Raw genomic sequence first — 13,962 nt, 5'->3', positions numbered from 1 at the left:
AGGGATGTGACCTGATTCTCATAACCTTGAGGATATTTGTATGTGGTAAGTTTTTAATGGAGGGGGAAATACCAAATTTTGGCTGATAATTGTTAATTTTACTGTCCATCCATACATAATAAGTCTTGGCATTGAATCTGTTTGGATCATAGAGACCCATTGTTGGTTCTTGTGACCTTCTACAATTACCTGTAGCTTGGTAAGCACCAGCTGAGTTGGGGTTTTTACTTATCCTACCTGTATACAAAATTCTTGTATGTGAAAGGAGATCACAAGGCTTTATTAATTGCTGACTAAACCCTTCCCAGGATATCAGGTACTGAAGACTATAGAACTGAAATCCCTATTACCCATAGCCATCTTAATGATAAAATTGCCAAACCCCTCAACTGCTTTATTTCTTGAAAAGAATCAGTTTTAGAAAGGGTCTGATATATTGCCCAGGATTCAATTCAAATTGTTTACATGATTTTTTTTTCCCAAAAGGCACAATTTGTATATATGTATCACTGCACATTTTCTTATATTACTTATGTAGGAAAGGTCATTTTTCTCCTACTTCTTAAGTGATAAAGGAACATTGTTTCTATTTAATCCCCCATACAAATACAATATTTCAGAGATTTTGGATATAGTTGAATCTTCCTCACTCTGGGTATTTTAGGGCTATGATGACCAAATTTACTAAGCTCTGTGAACTATTACTGAAAATAATATGTACATGTAATAATATATGTGGGATCATAGTATGTTTGTACATGCATGTGTATAGCCTTGCAATTGTCCCATCAGTAACATTGTTTTTAGCATCTGAGTTTTTTTTTCCCCCATTCTCCTCCGAGTTTCCATTCTTTGTGTTGTGGTCTGGCACTGGGACAAAAAGAATTAAAAAAAAATGTTACAGGGTATTCAGTGAAATTGCAAGAATGGTTTAAAAATAATCTTATTCAGAATTTATTTTTACAAATTATTTTGCGTGTATTTTTAAAAGCATGGATTGCTGCAGTAAAGAATGAGTGAGATGAAAGAAATATCAAAATGTACTGTGCTCAAAATCACTCCAAGGTCAAAAATTGGAGACTGATAACTGTTTTAAATTTCATGCACATCCCATTATTGCGATCAAATCGACTGAAAGGTCCATACTTTTTACAAATTAAATAATTTACAAACAAATAAAATACCATAAAAACTGAGTAAAATAGTCAATTACAGTGTGTTATCAGACCAAGTCAGTGATGATCAGTAAATATCTTTGCATGGTGCACAAACCTGAATGAATTAAAGGTTTAATTTCATATATTTCAACAGGTGAGAAGCCTTTTAAATGTGATCAGTGCAACTATGTAGCATCAAACCAGCACGAGGTGACAAGACATGCTAGACAAGTTCATAATGGACCCAAACCATTAACATGCCCTCACTGTGAATACAGAACAGCTGACCGCAGCAACTTCAAAAAACATGTTGAGCTCCACGTGAATCCGCGCCAGTTTCTGTGCCCTGTCTGTAAATATGCCGCTTCTAAGAAGTGCAACTTGCAGTATCACATAAAGTCTAAGCATCCACATTGCAGTGATATCACAATGGATGTGTCAAAGGTGAAGTTGCGTACCAAACGACTTGAACTGGATGTTCCTCTTGCTAAAATTGGCAAGAAAATGTCAGATAAACTGAAAAGAGCTGGGGATCTGGATAAGAGGGGCACTGTCAAGGCTGAGAAAACTTCAGCTGTATCAAAGGAGCACAATTTGGGCACCATCAACTCAAAGGTGAAGGCCCAAAATTGTAAAGCTTTCAGCCACAAGCACCTATCAAGAAAAAGGGATAAGGACACAAAGAAAGTAAAGAAAATTAAGGACACCAAACGAAAGAGAGGCTTAACAGTACCTGAAACTTCACCACAGGAATCTTCAGGTGAGAACCCTGTAGCAGCAAAAAGAAAGAAAATGGGGAAAGTTAAAGAGCTGATTGAACCTGAAGCACAGAGAAGCAGAATCAAATTGGACAAGGCCTCACACAGGAAAAGTCTTAAATGCAAACGAGTTAAGAAGAAAAACAAAAGATACAGAAAATATGGTGAACTTTCGACTGGTGATGGTCCAAATAAATGTAATAAATCTGATCAGCCTGTGCAGCAACCATTTATGGCTAAAAAGAAAAAAGATGGTTCCAGAAATTCCTCTAATAGTAATTCTAGTGTTGAAGATCTGCGCAAGAGAGAGCCCCAGAATTCAGAATCATACTGTGATCAAGCAGTGAATAAAGCTCCACTTGGTACAGTTATTGAACAAAATGAGAATTCTTTGAATGTGCATTCAGCAGAAAATGCCAGCAAAATTGTCCAGAAGATTACAAAAGAGTCCCAGACTTCTTTTGACCAGTTAACTGTCCCAGAATCGGGAAAAACAATATTGACTGAAACATTGACTGTTGAGGAAATGCCCACAGCTTCCACAGAACATGCCAGGGCATTAATTTGCAGTTCTGGACATGTAGAAGATGCTACTCACTCATTCAAGACCAGTGATGATTTAAGTAATTTGGGGACAAAAGAAATGAGTGCAGAAACTGACTTAATTTCTGGTACTGAACAAGAAGGGTCTGTTCAGGTGATCAGTATTGAGCTTGCTTTTGAACTTTCTAACTCAAACAATTCAAATGCCGACCAAGATGGCATTGCATGCCATGAGGATGTCCAGGATGGCAAGGATGATCAAATGAAAGTTAAAGATGGCATGAACAAGCAGATGGACATCCAGGATGGTCAGAGCAGGCTTCAGAAAAATGTGAGTGAAGTTCCAGATGCATTGGATGATCAGAAAAGTCAGCTAGATTGTACACACAAGATTCAGAATGGTCAGCCAAACCAGGACCAACCCAAGGATAATTGTGACAAAGTTGAGAAAAGCAAGCAAGAACAGAACAAAAATCCAAACAAGGATGAGGTGATGGAAATAGATGAAGATGAAGGCATTCATAGCCATGAAGGAAGTGAAATCAGTGAAGATTCAGAAGGGAGTGACGACTCTGGTCTGAATGGAGCAAAGACTGCTCCAGACAGCAAGATTAACAAAAGGACACCAGAAGGTGTGAATGATGTTCCAGGGAGCTTTGTTTGCATATTTTGTGATCGTATTTTTGGCATGAAAGGGGAGTTTACCAAGCACCTTAATCGCCACTTGGTAAATGTGTACTATCTTGAGGAAGCAGCAAAAAGCCAGGAATAAATGCAGTCCCAAGATTTGGCAAGTTTGCCTTAGAATATTAATAATAGCTAAAACAAAATGCTCAAAACAACTTTACGTGATGTGGATTTATTTTTTTTAATTTTCCTTTGAAACTTTTTTTTGAAGCTAACTGCATGTAGTTTCTGCTTTTTCAAGTTTCTTGCTCATAATTCAGATATAGTACAAAAGCATTCATCTACAATAGCTACATGTTAATTGTGCTTTGTACCAGTTTAATCAACCACTGATTTTGATTTTTCATTGCACTATTTGATTCAAATTGTGTCCTTTAATCTGATTCAGCTCTTTTGTTTTGTCCCTTTGTAAATATTTGGTAACACTGGACATTGAGATATTTTCTGTTTTTACATGATCTGGAGTTTAAGCTGACCTACGATAATTACTGTAGCCTTCATAATTTGAAAACTCAAGATAGTGGTTGACTGAAGAAATCAAAATGTTAAGTATTTGATTTGAATATTTTTTCTGGTAAAGCTAAAATAATGCCTTTCACCAAGCAGTCTTGCATTTCAAGGGCATTTGATACATTTGCATGCAATTTTGATTTAAATCTTGATGCACAATGCAGGGAATTAGTCCATTTCATAAATTTGCATTTAAGGCACCATTTCATTAAAATGAGCTATTATCTTTATAAATCATCATTTACATTTTTATTTTAATTGACAGCACAGTATTTTCTGATTATATGTTAAATTATCCTGCATTTTATTCAATCACAGGAAAGAGCACTTTGCAATTATACCAGATCTCAAGTAACTAATGCTATGATACTTACTTAGGAGTTTGTAGCAAACATTTCTTGGCAGTCTCACAAAAAAATCCAATATGGTGCTTAAACAGCTTATAAAATTGCACGAAACAAGTAATCAACTATGCAATATAATTAATTAGTAATAGTTTATATATAGACATGTCTTTTTTTTTCTGTATCATGTATTTATATTTGTGTGTTTAACCAACCGTTTGGGTTTTGACCATTAACCAAACCACTGCAGCAAACTGATTGGGAGTGCTGCCTGGTAATGCTAAATTATTTTCCACTTGTATTGGATATAAAACGTTTTCAAAAGCTAAATGTCAAGCATCCCAAACAAGTAGAATTGTAGAAATTCCTGTCTTGTATCCTTTTCAGTTAGAGCTGTAGCTTACACCATTTACAGTCTTGCCAGCATTCTGTGCAATAGCATGCACAACTCTTGGCAATCTGGAATTTCCAGTGGGCATGTGTAAATTACTTATAAATGGATCTTGTGTAATTCCAGTTTGTTGAGCTCATTTATTTCTGATAGTGGACCATGTATAATGGTAAGAACTTGTCGTAGTCTTGGTTCTGCACTCAAATGCTGCCCCTGACCACAAACCGAGCATTGAATAAACTTGTCAGATTTATTGGAATGCAACACTGAAAGATTTGATCACCTCTGATTGACTTAGACATTGAGTTGGTATGGCCAAAGAATATAAGTAACTGTGATTTTCATTTGTGTTTTTCTCCTGAATTAATATGTTGTGTTCAGTATAATGTTTGGAGTAGCCATTTTGATTGAAGAATATGGAAAATAATTTAAATACCGAATAGCATTTTCTTTGCTTTGACAATCATGTTGAAAAAGTCATGTATATCTGTAATCAAATTAAAACCCATTTATATGGATTTTTAACTGCAATTTGCTTGTTTTATCGTTTGCAGTACTCATACTCAACTTTTGCAATCATCTTGTTAATTATAGTAAACAAATACAGTTAAAAATCTGTAACAATACAGCTTGAATAATGAATGCTGTAAGAGGTCTGGAGATTCTGCTCATGCAAATGTGAAAATGCTTGGACTTTTTAGATCTATAATATTTTAATGCATATAGCACACAGAACACTACAGTTCATTCGGCCCTCGATGTTGTGCCAACCCATATATTCCTTTAAAAAATGTACTAAACTCTCCCTACCCGTAAACTATTTTCCTTTCATCCATGTGCCTGTCTAAGATTCTCTTAAATGCCCCCAATATTTCACCATCCCCGGCAAGGAATTCCAGCCACCCTAAACTTCCCTCTGGTGTTTCCTCTGGTGTTTGTTATTCCTGCCCTGGGTAACAGGTGCTGGCTGTCCACTCTTTCTGTGCCTCTCATAATCTTGTAGACCTCTATCAAATCTCCTCTGCTAACCTTGCCACATAAGATTTGTTTTCCAATCCAGGCAACATTCTGGTAAATCTCCTCTGCACCCTCTCCAAAGTTTCCACATCCTTCCTTCAATGAGGTGACCAGAACTGAACACAATACTACAAGTGTGGTCTCACCAGAGATTTGTAGAGTGGAAACATGACCTCTGTACTCCTGAATTCAATCCCCCTATTAATGAATCCCAATATCCCATAAGCCTTCTTAACTATCCTATCAACGTGTGTGGCGACCTTGAGGGATATATGGATTAGAGCCCCAAGGTCCCTCTGTTCATCCACACTCTTAGTAACCAACCATTAACCCTGTTATTCAGCCTTCTGGTTTGTCCTTCCCAAATGCATCACCTCACACTTATCCAGATTGAATTCCTTCTGCCACTTTGTTGTCCAACTCTGCTTTCTATCTATATCATCATGTAACCTTCAGCAACCTTCAGCTACATTCACAACTCTTCCAGGCTTCTTGTCATCCACAAACTTACTGACCAATCCTTCCACCTATTCATCCAGGTAATTTATAAAAATCACAGAGCAGGGATCCCAGAATAGATCCTCGTGGCACTCCACTAATCACCCTCCAGACAGAATATTTACCTTTCACTACTACTCTGCTTTCTTCCTACAAGCCAATTTTTTATCCACACAGCCAAGGTTCCATTGATACCGTGCCTCATGACTTTCTGGATGAGTCTTTCAAGGGGGATCTTGTCAAAGCCCTGCAAAAATCTATTTAGACCACATCTACTGCCCTACTCTCATCAATTTTTTTTGTTACCTTGTCAAAAACTCAATTAGACTCATGAGGCACGACCTTCCCTTCACAAAGCCATGCTGACTGTCCTTGAGTAGACTGTACTTCCCCAAATGCTCATGGATCCTATCCTTAAGAATCCTCTCCCATAGTTTGCACATCACTGACATAAGACTCACTGGTCCATAATTCCCAGGATTCTTCCTATTACCTTTTTTAAACAAGGGGACTACATTTGCCATTCTCCAATCTTCAAGCACCTCCTCTGCAGCCAAAGAGAATCATAGCTACTGCCACAGATATCTCTTCTCTCACTTCCCACAACAATCTGAGATATACTGCGTCCGGCTCCAGGGACTTATCAATCTTGATGTATTTAAGAAGCTCCAATACTTCCTCTTCCTTAATCTCCATATTGTGCAGTGCTCAAGCCTGTTCGATTTCGACCTCACTGTGATCAAGATACTTTTCTCTTGTAAATATTGATGCAAAGTATTCATTTAGGACCTCCCCAACCTCCTCTGCCTCCAGTCACATGTTACCTTCTTTATCCTTTAGCAGCTCCATCTTTATTCTTGCCATCCTTCTTTTCTTCACGTATGCACAGAATGCCTTGGGGTTCTCCTTAATTCTACATGCCAAGGTTTTCTCATGCCCGCTTCAAGCTCTTTTAAGTCCTTTCTTAAGCTCCTTCTTGGCTACCATATACTTCTCATGAGCCCTTCCTGCTTCCTATATCTAATGCATGCTTCTTTCTTTTGACTTGTTGACTGACCTGTTATGTTAGCCACAGTTCCCTTTTCCTACCATCTTTTCCTTGTCCCAGTGGGACAAACCTATCCTGAATCCTAAACTTCCTCCACATTGCTTCTGTGCTTTCACCCCTAAACATCTGTTTCCAATTTACCCTTGCTAGTTCCTGTCTCATCCCTTCATAATCAGCCCTTCCCCAGTTGAGCACTTTCCCATTTTGTCTGTTTTTATCTCTTTCCATAATTATGCTGAAGCTAAGGGAGTTGTGGTCACTCTCACCGAGAGGTCCACCACTTCACCAGATTACCCAGAACCAGATCCAGTCTGGCTTTCCTCTCATTGGCAGTCCACATACTGTCAGGAATCTTTCTTGAACAAACTTGACAAATTCAGCCCCATCTATCCTTCTTGCAGTCAGGAGGTGCCAGTCAATATTGGGGAAGCTGAAATCACCCATAACTACAGCCCTGTATTTTCTGCGCCATTCCAAAATCAGACTGCTTTTCTGCTCCTTGGTGTACCAAGGGTTCTTTGGGGGCCCATAGACTACTCCCAGCACAGTGAGAGCTCCCTTCCTATTTCTGACTTCCACCCACAGCGACTCTGCAGCGAACTCCTTTTCTACAGTGATACTATGTTGACCAGTAATGCTACTCCTCCCTCCCCTTTTCTACCTCCCATCCTATTTATTTAAAAAAAAACTAAACTCCAGCACCTGCATCAGCCAATCTTGCCCTTCCTTAAGCTGTTTCAGTAATGGCCACAACATTGTAATTCCTCATACTGATCCATGCTCCAAGTACACCCCCTTTATTCCTAATACTCCTAGTGTTGAAAAAGACACATTTCAATCCTTCTAACTGGCTGCATTTGTGTTTTGTCCCCTGCCTGTCCTTCCTTACCAACTCAGAACATAAAGAATCATGCTTTTGTCCTTTTACCCAAATCTCTGCACTCACATTCTGATTCCCACCCTCCTGCTAAACTAGTTTAAGCCCTTCCCAACAGCTCTAGCAAACCTGTCTCTCAGGATATTGGTCCCTCTCCAGGTGCACCCTGTCCTTTTTGTACAGGTCAGACCTTCCCCCAAAGACATCTCAATGATCCAGAAATTTGAACCCCTGCCCCCTGCACCAACTCTTCAGCCACGCACTCAACTGCCACAACATCTATGGCACATGGTACAGGCAGCAATCCTGAGATTACTACCTTTGAGGGCCTGCTTTTTAACTTTTTTCCTAACTCCCTGTATTCCCTCTTCAGGACCTCGTCCCTCCTCCTATCTATATCATTGGTCCCCATGTGGACCATGACATCTGGCTGCTCACACCTTCCCCAGAATGCTATGAACTTGATCAGAGATGTTCCTGACCATGTCACAAGTTACCTTCTTTATCCTTTAGCAGCTCCATCCCGGATGGAGAGGGACTCGATCTCGTGCACCAAACCACCTATCTGCTCTCCTAACCAATGAGTCCCCAATTACCATAGCTCTCCTTCCCCCCCCCCCCTCCCTTCTGAGCCAAGGGGCTAGCCTCTGTGCCAGAAATGTGACCATCACAACTTTTCTCTGGTAGATCGTTCCCTCCAACAGAATCAAAAAATATACTTGTTGTTGAGGAGAACGGCTACAGGGGTGCTCTGCACTGTCTGCCTCTTCCCCTTCCCTCTCCTAACAGTCACCAATTACCTGTCACCTGTCTTTTAGGGGTGTCTGTCTCCCTGAAGGTCCCCTCTATAACTGCCTTTTCCTCCCGAATGATCCTGAGTTCATCCAGCTCCTTAACAAGGTCTCCCAGGAGGTGCAGCTGGATGTACCTCTTGCAGGTGTAGTCATTTGGGGCAATTGTGCTGCCCCAGATTTCCCACATCCTGCAATTGGAGCATTCTGCTCCCCTAGCTGCTGTTTCCATTAACCCATCCTACATTAAAATCAAAGACCTTACCTTCTTGGAATAAAGCTCATCTTCAGCCTCTGCTTAGACCCACTCCTATACTGGGCCACTCACACACTGGCCATATGCTTGAGCTTCCCCTCTTTTTATTGGCTAGAATTAATTGGCCAATGGAGAGATTTATCTGCTTGGAACCTGCTTGCTCTGCCCCTCGCTCATAGCTTGTTCCCACAGTCCCTAGTTGAGATCCAAAGAAAATTCACTGTAATCCTCTTGGTGCTAAAATGTTTAATGGATGTACCAGCTTCACAGCATTTCTTGTAATAAGTAGTGAGCACACAATTATATTGCAAAATATTGGTTAAATTTGCCAAAAAAAAAGACTTTGCTGAGTGGCAGAAAGCCTTTGTCATGCTAGTAAAGATCCCACTATTTACAAAAGGATGTGGATTAGTCAGCTCATGAGTTCTGATCTACTTTGTCTACTTCCAACTGTTTTCTCTGCACATTAATTACACATAAGAAAAAGAATAAAGATGATTGCTAATACTGAATCGAGTCCTAAACCTATTTGTTTCTCCATTGGGTATAACATGCACTCTGGTAACGAGAATACATTTGAGACCAGCTACTATGCTGCAGTTATCAGAAAGTTGCAGTCCTTTCACAACATTAGGTGTATTGGATTGTGTGGGTGAAGCAGACATTGGAAAATTAGTTTGGATGAAATGAGAGTGAAGTAGCTCTTCTGATTTTCTGATATTTGTTGCATCCATAAGTAGAGCCTGAACAATGTAAATTTTACTTGTCAGCAGATGCAAAATTAACATGCCAGTGAAGGCCTTCTTGTAACTAAAGGAAGATTGTAGATGATCAAGTATCATTATTAACAGACATTGGCTTACCAAAACTGTAACTTTAGTTTTTAGATCAAAATCTCTATCTCTGAATTTCCTTCATGTATTTCTTTAAAGTTTTAATCTACAGGTTTAGGGTTCAAGCAACTTTGCCATGTAATCCAGTTTGATCTTTTTTACATTGCATGTGCAAGATTGAGTGCATTTTTGAATGTGATGTTAAAATGTTAATCATTACATTCAGATTCTTAAAATCTTAGATCACTTCCAGTTTGCCGACAAATTAAAATATCCAACTGCAGTATCTGCTCCTTGCTGATTTAATTGAACAAGTAGGGATACATTTTGGCAGCATTTGTTACCATTTATAAGGTGTGGCATTCCAAAATATCTTTTTGAAAAAGTCATCATTTTCTCCCTAACCCTATTTAAAGAAAAGATTCCATTCCCTATTTAAAATTGCGATTGGATCTGCTTTCAGTAAACTTCATAACAATTTGCTTTGTTAAAATGCTCCTCTGGTTCCTTTGCCAGGTATTTTATAACTGTGCCCACTGATGACTCATTCTTTTTATTTTGAAAAATGTATTTAATAATCATAATAAATCATACAATAAAAATACAAAGACATAACATTTTAACCCTTTACAACCCTACCCATGACTCATTCTCCTGTTAAAAATGATTTCTTCCTGTTCTGAACATTTTCCCAGCAAAACACACAGGGTAACAAGGTACAACATGTCATCTTTATGGGTGGATCATAGCCACTCAAATTATCTAATTTCTAAACCTATTAGTGACAGAATCTCAACAAAATTTGTCATTTTAATTTTAACAAGATTGCTAAATTTATTAAACAAAATATTTCCTTCATGAATTCCCTTGTACAGATTGTAACATGATCACATTTTTTAACTATTTGTCTTAACTTGCTCACAAGTAATTTGATAAAATACAAATTAAGTGATGTTCTGGCAGTTACTGTGGTTCTTCAAGAGAAGATGGGGAATTCTATGAGTGAGGTTAGAATAGCAGACTAATTGTGTTCACTTCAAAACGGTATGTAGTCACTACTCTGTTCTTTATGTAGTAAATTAATTAGAGGAAAGGCAGAGTGCACAAATTGAATGAGTGCATAATAACAACTGATAGTCCTTAGTCTCAGGATTAGAGCTGTCGTAATCCACTTTGTAGCGGTTTCCCTGATATTTTGGCAGGTTACTGAAATGAGTAGGTGGTTATTCCCATCTTTAACACACTAGTCTCTGCATTTAAAGCCTTCAGGAGTTGCTTGTTTAGTGAAGGGAGATGTTGCTAATCCTAATTCCTGTCCATTCTTGGGGGTGCTTAAGGCAGAAAGAATTAAAGTCACAGACCTGTACATAATAGAAACAGCTTCTTTGATGCCAATTGTGATGCCTATCTATGCAAATTCCAATTACCTATATTAGACCATAATCCCTCTATTTACGACTCCAATTTCAGCAGCGGTCCAAGTACCTTTTATAAATTGTAATTGTATCTTCCTCAATGATTCTAGCAGCTCATTCTAGATATTCACCACAATCTGTTGAAAGACTTCTTCCCCCTCATGTTTTCTTGAAATTTCTGCCCTCTCACCTTAAACCCTTAGTTCTGGACTCCACTACCATGAAAGGGACTTTGACACCTTTGGTTGGTCTGGATTCCTCCCCCAGCCAGTATTGTCTGAATTCTGAGATTTCCTGCTTCTGGCTTATTCTGCTTATTCCTTGAAGAAGGGCTCAGGCCTGAAACATTGGCAATATATATTTGTCTCCTATAAATGCTGAAAAGACCGGCTGAGTTCCTCCAGCATTTCATTGTATTTTTACTACAATCACGTCTGCAGACTTTCGAGTTTCACTTTGTGCAGTTGAAACATGACATCCCAACTCTTTACTGAGTGCTTCAGCCTATGAATGCAAGCTTTTAAAGAAGCTAGTTTGATTCCTTAAATAAACTTGCTAATTTTCAAATGTAAAATTGTTCTATCAAATAGAGTGTTGTTAATCCTGATCTAAGAATTGCACTTTTGTTTTTATCCTTTATAAACTGTAAATTAATGACAATAATGGCCAAATAGATGTTTTGACTTTAATAATATTTGACTAGAGACTTAACCATTTCTGTTCTTTGGGAGGCAAGATCGCCAAGAAAGGAATGCAATTTATATAAGACATTAAAGAAATGCTTTTAAAAATTGTCATTAATCATTTTAAAATGTTATTATTTATTCATGGGTTATAGATATTGCTGGCAGAGCCTGTATGAATTGCCTTCCCTCCTTTTATTTGAGAAACAGGATACACCACTTAGAATCATGTAATAAGGTGTTGAGGGCAGTCTGTTAATTAGGTGTTAGAATGTATTGAACATGTCTTTAAGTCATTATATATCTACTTTAGAATGCAATGCAGCAAGTTTGTAAAGTGAAAAAGAGCTATCTGAAAGGTTAGAGAGCTAATGAAAGCAGGCAGGAACCATACGCAGGAGCAGGCATTAATATTTAGATTTCAACAATTTGCTTAGGTAACTGTCAAATGACAGGTGTATTATAATGATCTAGCATTTTTACAAAACTCTGAGGGACCTCTAACAGCATGATTAACACTCAGCCTGATCTGTACAAAAGCACTTCCATTGGTGCTGGCTTAAAATATAAAAGCTTAGGTAATTTAGAGTTGCTTTACACCATTATCTGTGCAATACTTCTGTTTTTTTTCTGATGATGCCAAAGTTTTAAAAAGTAACGTACTGTACTTTTTTTTCCAGATAATAAATTGAATTTTGATTTCAAGTATAAACATTTATCAAAGAAAATGACTGACAGTTGTGTTGGACACAAAACTTTCGTTGCTTTAGTATGAGGACTATGTGTATAAAAGGATATTTTTCACAAAATATTTGCCTGTTTTTCATCTAAAATTTAAAAACTAATCTCTGTAACATACTAAAAATTATAGTAATTAGCAAAAGTTTTGCTGCATTAAAATTTTGTAAGCTGAATTGTGTGTGCTTTTCATTTAGATTACTATGTTCAGTTAGTATTTTTCTCAGACTGATACAGTAAATTAAGGTTCATTTGGGATCAAAAGATATTTGTGTTATGGTCCTTCAAACACAAAGGGTAAGTTGTCGAGTTAATTAACACTAATTCAATGTCAGAACAATTGCACACCTAATGGACCTGCTGCTTCATGCCCCAGCAACCCAGAATCGATCCTGGCCTCCAATGTTGTTTCCAAGTTCACCCTGTTACCATGGGTTTCCAGCAGGTACATGTGGACCTATTTTCATGTTGTATCTGATTCAATCTTTTCTCCATACTCCACTAAATGATTGTTTTCCATCATTTATAGTAACGGGTGTGGGTTAATTGGGTGTAAATCTGGCGGCATAAAAAATTAAAAAATAAGAGAACATTCTTTAAAAAGGAATTGAAATAATTGTAAAGTAATTAAATAAGTTCATAATTTATTTAAGAGTAACATTTAATAATTGGAGCTGCACTGAAAATAACTTGTCCAACAAAGGAAATTGCATGATTCAATAGATTTGGAATTTAATCTACGAAACACCAATTATTTTGTGCTACAATTTAAAAATTAAAAAAAAATTTTTCACACTATGAACCATACTGACCAAAATACACACAAACATTTCCTCTTGAATGTACACAGTGCCATTTTCTCCCCTTTTTCCCCCCTCCCTTCCCTCCCTCCTTCACCCCCCCTCCCCACTCACTCAACGTTCAACATATATGATACATTAAACCCATTAAACAATGTCATCACACAATGAAAATAAACAAGAAATTTGTGTCTTCTACTTTTACATACTGGGTCAGTTCATTTCGTCGTCTCCTTCTGTCATTTTAGGCGGTGGAGGTCTGCGGTAGGACTTCTCTGTTGTGTTCCATGTACGGTTCCCAAATTTGTTCGAATACTGTGATGTTATTTCTTAAATTATATGTTATTTTTTCCAGTGGAATACATTTATTCATTTATTTGTACCATTGCTGTATTCTCAGGCTATCTTCTAATTTCCAGGTTGACATAATACATTTTTTTGCTATAGCTAAGGCTATCATAATAAATCTTTTTGTGCTCCATCCAAATCGAGTCCAAGTTCTTTACTTCTTGTATTACTTAGAAGAAAGATCTCTGGATTTTTTGGTATGTTGCTTTTTGTGATTTTATTTAATAATTTTGTGCTACAGTTGATTCATTTTTGATTTTTTTTGACT

The 13,962-nt window shown here is 37.7% G+C and overlaps 1 protein-coding gene across 2 annotated transcripts in view; it reads left to right on the top strand.

Annotated features, from left to right (window-relative positions):
• rest (RE1-silencing transcription factor) overlaps positions 1-12,691 on the top strand; it is a 44,730-nt gene extending 32,039 nt beyond the window's left edge. Inside the window, exons 4-5 of one of the 2 annotated variants that reach the window (XM_069925286.1) lie at positions 1,312-3,090; positions 12,489-12,691. In XM_069925286.1, coding sequence (XP_069781387.1) covers positions 1,312-3,090; positions 12,489-12,583 — 1,874 coding nt within the window. In that variant the 3' untranslated portion in view covers positions 12,584-12,691. Of the gene's footprint in view, positions 1-1,311; positions 9,390-12,488 lie in introns of those variants that run through there. The other variant, XM_069925285.1, reaches the window with a different exon arrangement.
• The last annotated feature ends 1,271 nt before the right edge of the window (positions 12,692-13,962 follow it).

This window comes from Narcine bancroftii, chromosome 1 (genome assembly GCF_036971445.1).
Source record: "Narcine bancroftii isolate sNarBan1 chromosome 1, sNarBan1.hap1, whole genome shotgun sequence".
In the NCBI taxonomy this organism is placed as follows: Eukaryota; Metazoa; Chordata; class Chondrichthyes; order Torpediniformes; family Narcinidae; genus Narcine; species Narcine bancroftii.
Note: the sequence above shows the minus strand (reverse complement) of the source record. Positions and strands in the feature narration are given on the sequence as shown.